Genomic DNA, 13,066 nt, shown 5'->3' with positions numbered 1-13,066 from the left:
TTAAGTTAGTTTAAAATTTTATTTTTTTAATTTTTTTTTTAATATTTTTATGTAATAAAAAGTAAAAGTCCTTGTCCAACCATCCTTGTGGGGCATCTGTCTCTCACGCAGGTCACTCGAGTTAATGGGGAAGAAAGAACAGGGGGCCCAAGTCTGACATATAAATAATAGAAAATAAAAGATCTTCCGTCTCCAGTGGGGGATAGAGGATGGGAGGGCAAGATGGGGTGGGGCTGGGGCAGGGGCAGAGCAGGAACCTCCCCACCCCCACTGGACCCTGGCCCACCCACTTTGAGGCCTCTCCCATTCAAGGTGCTTGGCAGGAATTCCCCAGCTCCCCCGGGGAAAGGGGGGGGTTGGGGAGCTGGGACTGGTCCGAGCTGCTGGGGGAAGAGACATAGAGATCACTCTTCCCTCCACTCATGGAGGTCTCAGGTCGCGGCCAGGACAATCTTCAGTTCCCCGGGGGGTGGAAGGGGAGCTGCTGGGAGGGATGAGATTGAACTGGTTGGAGGGGAAAGAGAAGAGAGCAGGAGCATTAGAACCCAAGCAGCTGTCCATCCAATGCCGTCCAGTGTGGGGTGTGGGGGGAGTGGGTAGGAGCGGCCTCCTCAAGGTGTCTCATGGGGCTGTCAGAAGCACAAATCAAACACTGTTTCCCAGTGAGCCAGAGCCCTTACTCGTGTGCCCAGCTCAGCCCCCCACACCCCAGCCTGGCCCTGTCTGCTGCGCTGACCTTACCTCGGCTAAGTCAGGAGACAGTCGGGGTCACTGAGAGCTGGGGAGGCAGTGGGGAGGGGGGCTGCTGGATCACAACTGAGCGAGGACGGAGGGAAGCAAAGGACAGAGCCAGGAGCAAGCCCCTGGCGGCGGCGACTGTGGCTTCTGCCCACCCTACATACTTCACAGACAGGTGCAGGTCGGCAGGCGCCCTGTGGGACAGCCCTGCCTCCAAGACCCCTCACTCCCCACCCAGAACCCGTGCATCCTGCCCCACCTGCAGCCCATCAGCTCTTCCATGCCAAATTCCCCCAGCTAACGAGAACTCACGAATCCTGTCATCGGCTCCTCCTGGAAATCCAGGCGCCTGGCCAGGCTGCTCACCTTGGGGGTGTCCGATGTAGGGGTAGGGTGAGGGTGTGGAAGCTGAGAGTGCAGGCACCCCACTCTGGGGCACTGCGCCTTGGGGGGGTCCCCCATGGCTCTGGGGTGGGTGCAGCAGCATCACCTGGGGCGGGTGGGGAGCCCCAGGGTGAGGGGGCGGGGCTGCTGTGATTCCAGTTTGGACATGGGCCTGCAGAAAACAGAGTAGTTAGGAGCACCACAGAAGCCGGACAAAGGCGCCAAGAATCCTAGCGTCAGGAGCATGCCATAGAGGCAGCCCGGCACCAGGGACTCAGGAATGGGACAGTCTCATGGCCCAGGTCCTCATGGCAAAACAGACCCAGACAAAGCAGGTTCCTCGAGTTCTTACCTGGGTAACATGGGCCATGTTGGTGAAGCCGTGGGGCAGCTGCTGGTGGGCATGGATGGCATACACAGCAGCTGGTTGGGGGAAGCTGCTCTGAGGGGACTGGGCAGAAGGTCCCGGTGGCAGAGAAGGAGGCGTGCCTGTGAGGGCCCCTGGGTGGTACAGATTCTGCTGTGGCTGTCCACTGCCCAGGTGTGGGGCCTGCCCTGCCTGGTGCTGTCAGGGGGAAGGGAAGGTTAAGCGCCACTCACTCCTGATACCCAGGCCTTCTACCCACTGACCCCTAATCCTCACCACTGGGGAAATACCCCAAGCTCTACCGCTCTCCTTCAGCCCCCAACTCCTGCCCCAACCACTTAGCTCCCCCACGGCAAGCACCTGGACAGGACTGGGGGCCGCATGCTGGGACTGTGGCTGGCTCCCCGTAGGCGTGGTGGCCGGCTGCGGCTGGTGGGCATGGAGCTGCGTGGCATGGTGTGGATAGGACTGGTGAACAGTGGCTACAGATGGAAGGAGAGAGATAATCAGTGCTGAGCACACTGGAGGGGACTGAGGAGCACAGCCTGGAGGGAGAGGGTCCAGCAGAACTCACCATAAAGGGCCTGGGGGGTGGGCTGCTCTGCTGAAGGGTACTGAGGGGTGGAGGACGACACAATGGCCTGGGGATGGCTCCCCGAAGTCAGCATACGTGGGTTGCTTTGAAGCATGGGGGCAAACACCGGCTGGAGTGGCAAAGAGAAATGGTCAGCATAGGACTTGGAAGGCATAACCTCTGCACAGCAATGCTCTGGCCTGGTCACAACTACCTGCTGGACCTTCACAAATAACCGAACCGCGTAGGTGCTATTTTACTGACACTTTAGTGAAGGCTTGGGTGGTGGCTATCTTTTAATTTTTATTTTATTTGTCTGGAGCTTGGGTCTTAGGTGCCTTGCAACAGATCCTACCAGAGCCAGGACTGAATCCCCAGCCTGGCCCCACCACCCAGAACACTGACTGCCTCTCTCACCCAGCTCCCCTGTGTCTGGGAGGTGGAGATGGGATCTCTAGCAGGGCCTCTGTACCCTCATGTCCCTCCCGGGCTTCAGTCACCTGTGAGGGATAGTGGGCCATGGGCTGCATCATGGCGGGCTGGCCTGGGAACTGCTGTGGGTTGTAGGGGATGTAGGAAGAATAAGGTGTAGCAGCCACCAGGGGTGGGCCAGCAGCAGCGGCAGCCTGCATCATTGGAGGGGCTGAGGCAGGCTGGTGTTGGTCCGAGCGCTGGGGAGGCAGGGAGCCTGGGGGCAGGGGAAAAATAGTGCAGAGCTCAAGCTCCATCTGCCAGGAGGCACTGGGCAGCACCGACTGCCCCTCCCAACCCTGCTCACCTTTTGCTCCCCGGTACTTGCCCTGCTGTCCAGGCACTGAGTTGGATACAGGATATGGATACATCTGAGGTGCCTAGGGACAGTAATGCAGATAAGGCTGAATGACTGGCTTACAAATGCCCAGAACAGGTCTGACCCGGTCCCTCAGCCAGCCCAACCAAACCTCTTACACCCTGGGCCCACCGAGCCCCTTCTCTTACCTGAACAGCTGGTCCCATGTGGATCTGAGGTATGTAGGAAATGTACTGGGGGCTGTACAGCCCACTCTGGCCTGCTGTCAGCACCGGGATGGAGGGAGTAGAATGAGTCCGGGGCCCCGGAGAAGTTGGGGTACTGGTGGATTTATTCTGTAAGAGACAAGGGAGGACGTGTATAAAATATCTCACGATTTTTCTATTACTCATAGCAACCCCCTTGCCTATACAGCAACAGCATTTATGGATGGAGTATTGTGTGCCAAATACATTCTACACTCTATTTTGGTTAAGCCTCACGTCAACCCTACGAGGTGGACACACTTGAATTATAGCTGACAATACTGAAGCAGAGAGGTAGGGTAAGTGGCTTGTCCAGGATCACAAAGCTTATAAAAAAGTACAGGGGTTTAAGCCAAGTCAGTGAGTCCAAATGAAGCTCATGCTCATAACTACCACACTCAAGACATTCCCTGAGCCAAATGCTAAGTATCAGAGAGAAACAAATCAATACTTGTCGGACACATCACAATCCTTTGCCACCCAGCCCCGAAATTGGTCTGTTTTTCCCAAATCAGCCTACACACTTTCACACAGCTGCCTGGTGGCAAGCGCTCTCCCCTCCAGTGCTTTCACCCCATTCCCAAGACTCCTTTATGGAAGGTGCTACCCCATCTCACCACAGACAGCAGAGGCTTTGCAGGATTGAACTCCTTGGCATTAGGATTCAATGTAGATTTCTTCACTTGTCTATGAGAGAAAAGCAAAGTAAATCCTCATGGCTTGCCCCTCATCACCCAACACCCACCCACCTCCCCACCCAACTCACTCGGCAACAGGGCCCTCATCCTTGTCATCTCCCTTGATGAGGCCCACTGGGGGGCTGCCAGTTTGGCTTGGGCAAGGTGGTGGGAGCTGATCTGGCCCCTCCGTGCCTCCTGCTGGTGGCAGGGGCGGTTTGTCCTCCTTATCCAATAAGGACTCTGTCTTGGAGACCGGGGACCCCATGGGCTCTGAAGTCAATAGACCATCAACTTCCTTCTCCTTCCCTTTGGCCTCCTCCTTTAAGATCCGGGGAGGAAAAGGATCCAGGCAGGTCTCAGGCGAGCTACTGGGCTGAAGCTGGAAGGAGAAAAGTCACACATATAACACCGGTCCAGACCCAAGGCCTTGCTTCCTTCTTTCACCCTTGCTCTCATCTCTTCTACCTGTACCTCTTCTTTAAGTTGCCCAGACCCACTTCACCTTCATCCTCTTAATATCCTAGAACTCATTCCCACACATTTCTCACCTTAAACTGGGCCCCAAACTTTCTCAGTTCTTCCAGTTGAAAGCGTTTCTGTTCATTCTGAAGGCCAGAGACTATGAGAAACAGTGAAAAGAGAAAATATACATTTCTTTTTTCAAAGGTGGCTACACAGTGCCAGTAGCCCACAGTACAAAAATCTAAAAAAAAGAAGAATCCAAGGCCTAATAGACTGTTTTTGTCTCGTTTTGAATAGACATTGTTTTTGAATTCCAACAACTTTCTAATTGAAATGCTCTCCTAATCAAAGGGGCATTATACTTTGGCAGAAAAAAACCAATCCTTACCTTTCCCAGATATCCGGGACAGCTCCTGGGATTCCAGAGTTCTCCCAGGGTCCTTGGCCACGAGTTCTTTTACTGAGAAGGAGAGACAGACACCTGAAGGTCTTTTCCCCAGAACCACACTTTACATTGTCCACAGCCATGAACCATCTGGCTCTTACCATCCGTGGGGGCCAGTGAGATCTTTGGAGAAGCTGGGGAGATGGAACCTACTCCAGGATCCACAACTGATGACGTCACAGGGATGGAAGCTGAAGAGGTTGGTACTGCCGAGCCAATGGGAGGCTCAGGACAGGAAGCTGAGACTGGGGCAGGGGCAGCCGACTTGGGAGAGCGTGGGGGGTACATCCGGCCCACTGGAAGAAAAGGGAAAGCTGCACAATGGTTACTGCTGGTCAATTATCAATGGGTACAGAGGACTTACTAAAAACACCAAGAAAAGTTTACCCACTCTTCTCTATACAAGTTCACAGACCTAAATGCCCAGAAGGGCAAAGCAGGTGAGATGGCCTCATGGCACCACGAAACTCAAAAAGGGCAGTCGTGACTCAGTCCAGACACCTGCAGCTATGCAGCAAGAGAGGTCAGTGTTGCCTCAGCCGGTGTTGCTCAGTGGACAGAGCATCGGCCTGCAGACCTAAGGGTCCCAGGTTTGATACTGGTCAAGGGCACATACCTTGGTTACAGGCTCAATCCCCAGCCCAGTCAAGGTGTGTGTGGGAGGCAACCAACTGATGTGTCTCCCTCACATTGATGTTTCTCTCTTTGTGTCTCTCCCCCTCCCTTCCACTATCTCTAAAAAGCAATGGAAAAATATCCTCAGGTGAGGATTAACAACAACAACAAAAGGACAGGTCAGTGTTGGCAGAACTTCCTGTACTTCAACAAAATTAGAAATTGTCTGATTTCTCCTATTTTAAAGTGTTGGCAACTAATTTAAACAAAGTTATCTGCCAGCCAGACACACGCACAAATCCAGACACACCCACAAATAATGGGGTTTCTGCATGAGGGAAACTGAAAAATTCTTTGCTAAAAAGTATAAACCCAAACCTTTCAAAATGCTTTTTACATCTTCAACTGTCTCCCAGCCCAGTATTCCAACAACCGACATTTGTATTTCTACAAATTCCTACCCATCTCTTCCAGTGACATGCTGAACTTTACCTGCAGGCGGAGGTGGGACAGAAGCTTCTCCAGAAGGCCTACTGCTGGGTGAAGACAGAGTCTTGGCACCTCTCACAGGCCTCTGTGCCTTAGGGGACATGCGGGAAGGGCCTATTTTTTTTTAAAAGGTGGGAAAAAAAGAGGAATAGTGCCTGCTAGTACATTACCACAAATCCATCATCCTTCCAACCCATTCCTTTCAATTAATTATCCTTCCCTGTCCCCCACAAGTCTGCTTCACAACTCACCTCCATTAATACCACGTGTCTCAGAACCTGGGCCAGGGCTGCTATTGTCAAGATGGTGAGAGCCACGGGGTGGCAAAGAGCTAAGGCCAGGTCGGCCGCCCCGAGAACTACTGCATCGAACTCCTCCCCGGGGACCTTCCCGAACTCGTTGGGGTAGAGGGATATACTTTCCTTCCCTGGGGGTGGAGGGAAGAGTTCAAATGAGGTCAAGTAGCCACAAAATCCACACATTTTGGAAAGATGAAGCCCTTCCTTCTAAAGGCCACCTTCCACCCAACACACACCCACCCCCCCTCACACTCTCTCTCTCTCTGCCTGGCTCCAGCTTTTTGCACTAACACACACACCCCTCACATTCTCTCTCTCTCTCTGCCTGGCTCCAGCTTTTTGCACTAACACACACACCCCTCACATTCTCTCTCTCTGCCTGGCTCCAGCTTTTTGCACTACCCCACTTGAAGATCTGTCCTAGTTCAATGTTCTTTGGCTACAGGCTTATGACCTTACATTTTGTCAACCCTAACCCGACCAACCAGGCTAATATTCCATAATTCTTCCACCCCTGTCCTATGAGAAAAGCAGTACCACATAGTAGGTCAAGGTGCATCTTTTACAAGATACAGATCGTCACGTACAGTTTGATTCTATTTTCACAAAGGGAGGAATAAGAGATGCATATAGATGAATATGCAGAGAAAAAAGAGAAAGAATATATATCAAAATTCTGAAACAAAAATCTTTTTCTAACTTTAGTCTTGTTACTATGGGTAAAGCACTTAACCACTCTACATTTTAATCTCCTAAAATAATAATTGGGAATAACTAACCTGCATCTCATATGGCTGTGAGGCTCAAACAAGAGTGTACAAAACTCTTGGTCCATACAGTGAGCCCCAAACATACCAGGCTGCCCCCAGGAATTACCTAGACACCAAACTGGGGCTCTCCCGTCCTGAACCCTGCCGCTGGACTGCACTGTGCTTCTCCTCTTCAGTGCGTCCATCGTCGTTCTCCATGGCAATCCGCAGGCGGTACTGGGGGCTCGATTCAATCTCCCGAGCCAACTGGGCTGCACGCAGCTCCCGCTGACGAAACTCTTCTGAGTTGTCCTTCTCTAAGGGCACCCTGGGAAGACCACCAGAGACCACCACCATCCCAGTGCCAGGGGACAAAAGGGAAAAAAAGAAAAAAATTTCTATCAGTCCCATCACAACCCAGCACATATTTAATGGACATCTACTAAGTCCCAGGCAGAGCAGCAAGGCATCTATATGATTCTAGGGGACACTTAAAACACATATTTAAGTACATTTTAAGTTCTAGAAGAAAAGTATGGACAAATGGGCAAGCAGTTAATTTTACCCAGGTGGTGGCTTGGAATCAAGATTAAAAGCACATTTTTGAAAGCAGTTCACAAGATATAACAGAGTGGGGAGAGGGCAATCCGAATATCCAGAAAAGCATGAAAAAAGCCATGTTCCACCTAGAGACCTGCCCCTCTGTTGGTGACCCCATGCCTCAAACTGCACCACATGGGGAGTACCAAGACACTCACGTGTAAGATGAGAGACTGCTATCATAGGTGGTCTTTACACCATAGTTCTCCTCATTGAACTTGAACATTTCATTGGGGTCCCATCCATTGGACTAGGAGGGAGAGAGAATGTTTTAAAATCCAGCGAGGAAAGCAACAATGACCTATCATTTTCCATCAGACTGAAAAATTTAAAAATCTGACCACACCACAAGTGGAAAAATTGGGACAAGGCTGGTGAGAATGCCAACTAGAACTATCAACTTGCAGCACAAATTGGCAATAGCTAGTAAAACTGAAGTCATAAAATCGAAGAAACCCATTTTCAGGTTTATATCCCAGAGAAATTTTGGTATATGTGCATGTTCTAAAAATTCAATAAGGCAACTATAATGACAAGCACAAATCAGTAGGGAAAAAGAGAAATACATTTTGGGTATTCATAGATAGGTTCATAAGTAGAACAGTACACAACAGTCAAAAGCAATAAACTAGATCTATGGAGCAACACGAAACAATCAAAACAGGCAGAAAAAGGAAATTGTTGTACAAATTAAACAGCAATTCTCAAGAGAATTTTAAACGATTCAAAGTATAGTAGCTGTTTCTTTGGAAGAGAAATGTGCCTACATAGTACTCACTCTTGTCTATACTTTGTGTTAAGTTGACTTGAAGCAAATATTAACAATTGTCAATCACAGATGGTGGGAGAACAGGTATTTTTGTTTTGTTACGTTCTGTGCCTTTCCATTTGGAATCTGATGTCATGAATAGGCAAGAGTAAATGATCCCCCGCCCCCCACCCCCCGCCACAAGCAACCCAGTTCCAAGAATGACAGTGGAGCCAATAACCCGCCCCTGGCAGCAGAGCTGCCCAGCTCTCAGGGTCTCGGGGAAGGAGACTGTACCATATCAGACTCGAGGTCGTAATCATCACTGTTGCTGTCACCACCCTCCCAGCGCTGAAGCACCTTCTCTTTGTGTTCCCCGTTCACCTTCGAGTTCATGGCGATGGCTGAATCGGTGAACTTGTCTGTGGGCGCAGAGATGAAGATCAGGAATCCTGTGATATCTCACAGGCTGTCCTCCAATGCCCCCCTTTCCATAAATAGTTCAGAAGCAAAGAAAAGTTTGTGTGCCATGGTTTGGGGGTTGGGTAGACACAGCATAAAAATTATCATCTTAGTAAGTTCATAAGCAGCAAGGAGCTGAAAACAAAGCAAACAGGAAGAGCCACAACATAGGCCAAATTCGTCCCATATTGTCTTACATATCAAGACACATTCTCAAGAAAAATCCAGTCATCTTCCTCAGAAAACAAGGTAGTAAAATGGATGGTTATGGGAGCGAATCAAGCATCATGTAACGGCTCTCAGCTCTCCCCTCAAAGAGTGGGTTTGACATAAGAGCATGGAACAATACCTTTAGTGGCATAATTGAAGTCAACGTTTCGGAAATGGACAAGCATGACATCACTTGGCTTAAATACCATGGTGTCCACAATGTCTTCCCGACGAGGGCCACCTACTGGCTCAGATGCTTTCCGGTGCACAGCGTCTACTGCCAGTTCAAACTAAAAAAAAAAAAAAAGTCCCATTTTCCAACACCCAAGGCCAATATCAAGAAGCATGAAGGCAAATATGACTATTTTTCTCTTTACCTTTCTAAACTTCCCAACATCATGCATAACATCTCAGCATCAGCCACAGAACTTAGCAAAAGTCCCCAAATTAAAATTTTACACTTTAAATTTTTACATTAAAGTATCCAGCCCTCAAATTTCAGACCTATGCCTTTCATTGCTTGCAGCACTGAAATCCAGCGCAAGCCTGAAGAAATGAGTTAACAGCCACAATGTTGTCCAACACCACTCAATTCACATCTTCAATGAACCTACTTCATTCTCCCTCTTTCCACACAACTCCAAAAATAAGCTAATTTAAGTACACTGACCTTTGAGCTCAGAGTCTTGAAGATACCTTCATAGGTGGTACCATTCTTCACCTTTACATCACAAGTGGAGCCCTAGGAAAGTGTGAAAAATAAGGAAATCAAACAGATGCATGGCATCCCTCAAACAACCCAGACGTTAGGTACCCACTTACCACAACAGCTGTAAGGAAATGCAGCATTCTGGAATTGTTGTAGACACCCTCAAATACCTGTCAGTAACATAGGAGGGAGAAATAAACAGCCAGTCAACATCTCACCTTCCTTCTAAAAATCCGTACTTCCATAGTCCCACCCACCTTGTATGAGCTGGGCCCCCTGGCCTTCTGAGCCTACCCGACTATTTCTGTACCTAACTGTCCTATATTCATACATATGCATCTTTTAGGTCTCTGTACCTTTGTGGGGGGGGGGGGGGGGGGGGCAACTCACCGGTGACTGTGGGGGTCCCTTCCCAGTGCTTTGTCCCCTATAAGAGGAAATAAGAAACTAGTTATTGAAATCTGTTCAATCCCTCTTACACGATTAATTTCAAAGGACTTGGTATCCTAGCTCCACACACTATGTGAAAATGCTGATCTAGGCTAAAACTCAACAAGATTTTCAAACTTTCACCTTATAGAGGAAAAAGGCACAGACATTATAAACCACTAGACACATTTCCTCCAAATGCCAGTGAAATAGACTTCAATCAACAACCACTGTCTCACTTTCTCCAAGGGGCCAGGGCTGCATCTTTCCAAGAGACCATTGCTACGGCATTAGATAATACCCCATCTCAGATGTAAAAGCGGAGCTCAGGGAGGACAGACCCGGAAGTACCTAGCTCAGGCACGTTACCTCCCAAACAGAAAAGACAATCCTTTTCAGGGCCTTACGCCCCAATTCCTGGGAGGACGGTAGACCGTCTACAACCACCTTCTTGGCCTCTTGACTCATTCAGCCAGTTACCCACTCTGAGAGGGTCGTCAATGGTCTCATAAGCCCGCTCCTCGCTGGCTGATGTAACCGGCGGTTGAGGAGGGTGGTGAGGGGGCCGTTGGCGGGGCTGGGGGGACAGCGCAGCCGCAAAAGGTATCCACCGGGAGGCCTCGCCCGGTCTGCGCCTGCGCACTAAGACCCACGGGCCTCTTCAAAATACCCCCTCCCGCGATCAGAACCCACTGCGCCTGCGTGTACCACACGCTCAGCTGCATTAACCCATACACAGAAGAAATCGAGCGGTGTCTACCACTCAGCCACGCACACTCCCAGTTACTGGGGCTCGCGAATGCCTGGGTCTTAAGACAGAGAACCCACGCGCACGTACGCAGAGGGCGCGCGCGCTCTGGAGGTTCCCGGGCCGCAATCCCCCCCCAGTTCTCTCCTTCCGTCCCCCCGCCCACCCAGCTCCCCTCCTACTGGCCAGACCAGGAAGGGGGAGGTGGCAACCAGCCCCAAGTCCCTCCCTCCCCATTGGCCAAACTGTGGGCCGCGCGCCCCCCTTCATTGGCTACGACCCGGACCCCTTCCTGCAGCTGACTCCCCATTGGCTGAAGCCGGGAACCGCGAGACCCTTCGTGGTAATGGAGCTGGGGACCCCGATCACCGCTTCACCCCCCCAACTCCTCGTTCCGATGCGCTAGCGGGGTGCGCCCCGCCTGCCCCTAAGGCCCAGACTGCGAGCCCTAACTAGGCTGAGAGCCGAGCATGGCCCTTAAATGTCCCGGTGGCTGTGGGGGGACCCTTCTTCCTCTGACCTGTGAGGGCCCATCCCCAGCCGCATGGGGAGGGGTGGGCTTCCCCCGTCCTCCCTCAAAGGTGGCCAGGCTAGGAGCCCGCCTCGCGCGGTGTGCTGAAGTCCAGACTGGCGGGCCGGAACCGAGCCGCTGCTGCCCCGCAGCCTGCGCTCCAGCGCCCAGAAACCCAACCCTCCTCACCTGGCGCTGCCGATGGCCGCTGCCCCTGGCCTCTCCTGGTGTTGCTGCTGCTGTGACGGCGGCTGCGGCGCCAAGATGCCCTCGGCTCCCCGGCGGAGCCCGCTCCCGGCAGCAGACGCAGGCCCCAGGCAGGGGGAAGCGGCAGCGGGAGGTCCTGGGGGAGCCGAGGAGGCGGCCAGGGGACCCGGGAGGCCACCGTTGGGAGGGCTGGTGCCCCCGGGAGGCCGGCGGGCCACGGCCTGTTGCGCGGGGGGCGGCTGCTGGGGCTGGGACGTCTGTTGTGGCGGCTGAGGCTTCAACATGATGGCAGCGTCCGGAAGGGGAATTAGGGGGAAGGGAGGGAGAGGAGGCCGGGGCTGGGCCCCCGCCGGAGAGCGCGGGAAGCGGAGGGGATTGGGAAGCTGGGGACCCGCCGTTGGCGGGCGGGGGGGGAAGGCCCGCAGTCTCGGGGTGGATAGAGAAGATCGCAGCGCGAGGAAGCGCCGCGAGGCGGAAGGGGAGGGGGTCTCGCGGGCCGGAGGAAAGCGAGAGGGCGCGAGCCGGGCTGGCGCGCGTGCGCGTCGCCGGGACGGGGCGGAGGAGGAGGAGCGCGCGGGCGGGAGCTACCGAAGGGGGAGGGGCGGGCGGCGGCGGCGTGGAGTCCGCGCGAGCAGGGGCGGTTAGCTGGGGCGGGAGGAGAGAGAATAAGGGTGGGCCGCGCGCCCCCGGCCTTTGGAGCGGGGAAGGGGCAGCGCGGGCGCTCACGCGCGCCCAGGACTTAGGGTCTCTGGTTCTCTAACAGCTGTAGAGGCTGCCGGCCGCGGTCGCTCCACAATGAGCGTGTGAAGCTGCGGGGGAGGAGCCGAGGCGGCCGGCAGGAAGGAAGAGCCGGCTGCCCCGCCCACGCCGCTGGCGTAGCGTTGAGATGCCTCCGCAGTAGGTGAGCTGTCACGACGTAGCGTGCAGTTCTTCCGCCATTTGTGGCCCCGTGGGCGGGGTCAAAGTGCAAAAAAAAAAAAAAAAATCCTGGGACTAGACAAGCTGCGGTGTTCTTTGGTGTTTGGTAGGTTTCAAGAGGAGCTACTTTCGGCCTTATCTGCTTTAAAAAAAAAAAAGATGGGCTTTAAATTTATCAGCTTGAGCACGCCGATCTTTGCAGATAAATCTATGCCTAATGCTAAATAATTTTAAACTTCAGTGATTTTAAACCTAAATGGCTTGTTTCTCCAAGCCCTGGAATGAACCCTTAAACTGTAGTAATAGACTGCTCTGAAGGGCAAGTTCCCAGGGTCTAGTTCAAAATGCTGCACCTCACTCTGCAGTGAAGACAGCCTTCATTCGTTTAAAATTAGGCATTGGGACGTTAGGCTAGAGGCTCTGTATACAACTGTAATTAAACCCACCTTTCTGCCCTCAGTTCAAACTAGTGGTAGATTCAGACATTAGGTGAAGCACAGGGCACTATGAAAGCAGATAGGAGTAACACCTAATCAAGTGTGGGTAATGGATTTCTAGGCAGGGGGAATAGGATGGGACGAGCTAAGAAAATACAATTAAAGACGGAGGAAGCTAAAAAACAACAGCACAAAAACTGGACAGGTAAGCAACCTGGGACCAGATTTTTAAAGAGACAGACATTAACAT

The 13,066-nt window shown here is 52.3% G+C and overlaps 1 protein-coding gene across 21 annotated transcripts; it reads right to left on the bottom strand.

Moving 5' to 3' along the window:
* Positions 1 to 11,975, bottom strand: ATXN2L (ataxin 2 like). Of its 21 annotated transcripts, none has more exons than XM_054714524.1 (24): positions 11,444 to 11,974; positions 9,957 to 9,993; positions 9,680 to 9,736; positions 9,528 to 9,599; positions 8,997 to 9,147; positions 8,483 to 8,607; positions 7,596 to 7,687; positions 6,965 to 7,165; positions 6,041 to 6,216; positions 5,793 to 5,903; positions 4,787 to 4,999; positions 4,629 to 4,700; positions 4,327 to 4,397; positions 3,865 to 4,157; positions 3,716 to 3,785; positions 3,042 to 3,188; positions 2,842 to 2,914; positions 2,564 to 2,751; positions 2,064 to 2,193; positions 1,850 to 1,971; positions 1,475 to 1,687; positions 1,051 to 1,294; positions 742 to 901; positions 1 to 629 (listed from the first exon to the last, which is right to left on the bottom strand). In XM_054714524.1, the coding sequence occupies exons 1-23, from the start codon at positions 11,743 to 11,745 to the stop codon at positions 747 to 749; spliced, it is 3,315 nt and encodes a 1,104-aa protein (XP_054570499.1). In that variant the 5' UTR covers positions 11,746 to 11,974; the 3' UTR covers positions 1 to 629; positions 742 to 746. The 21 variants fall into 21 exon arrangements, with proteins under 21 accessions (XP_054570499.1, XP_054570505.1, XP_054570502.1 ...); XM_054714530.1 differs by having other exon boundaries at positions 742 to 778; XM_054714527.1 differs by having other exon boundaries at positions 1,105 to 1,294; positions 11,444 to 11,973.
* Positions 11,976 to 13,066: the final 1,091 nt, after the last annotated feature.

This window comes from Eptesicus fuscus, chromosome 4 (genome assembly GCF_027574615.1).
Source record: "Eptesicus fuscus isolate TK198812 chromosome 4, DD_ASM_mEF_20220401, whole genome shotgun sequence".
In the NCBI taxonomy this organism is placed as follows: Eukaryota; Metazoa; Chordata; class Mammalia; order Chiroptera; family Vespertilionidae; genus Eptesicus; species Eptesicus fuscus.
Note: the sequence above shows the minus strand (reverse complement) of the source record. Positions and strands in the feature narration are given on the sequence as shown.

Coding starts and splice junctions, on each gene's coding strand:
- ATXN2L (XM_054714524.1), bottom strand. CDS start 11,745: ATGTTGAAGCCTCAGCCGCCACAACAGACGTCCCAGCCCCAGCAGCCG. Junction 4,701..4,786: donor CTCACTGGCCCCCACGGATG/GTAAGAGCCAGA, acceptor TCTCCTTCTCAG/TAAAAGAACTCGTGGCCAAG. Junction 3,189..3,715: donor CAAAGCCTCTGCTGTCTGTG/GTGAGATGGGGT, acceptor TGTCTCTTACAG/AATAAATCCACCAGTACCCC.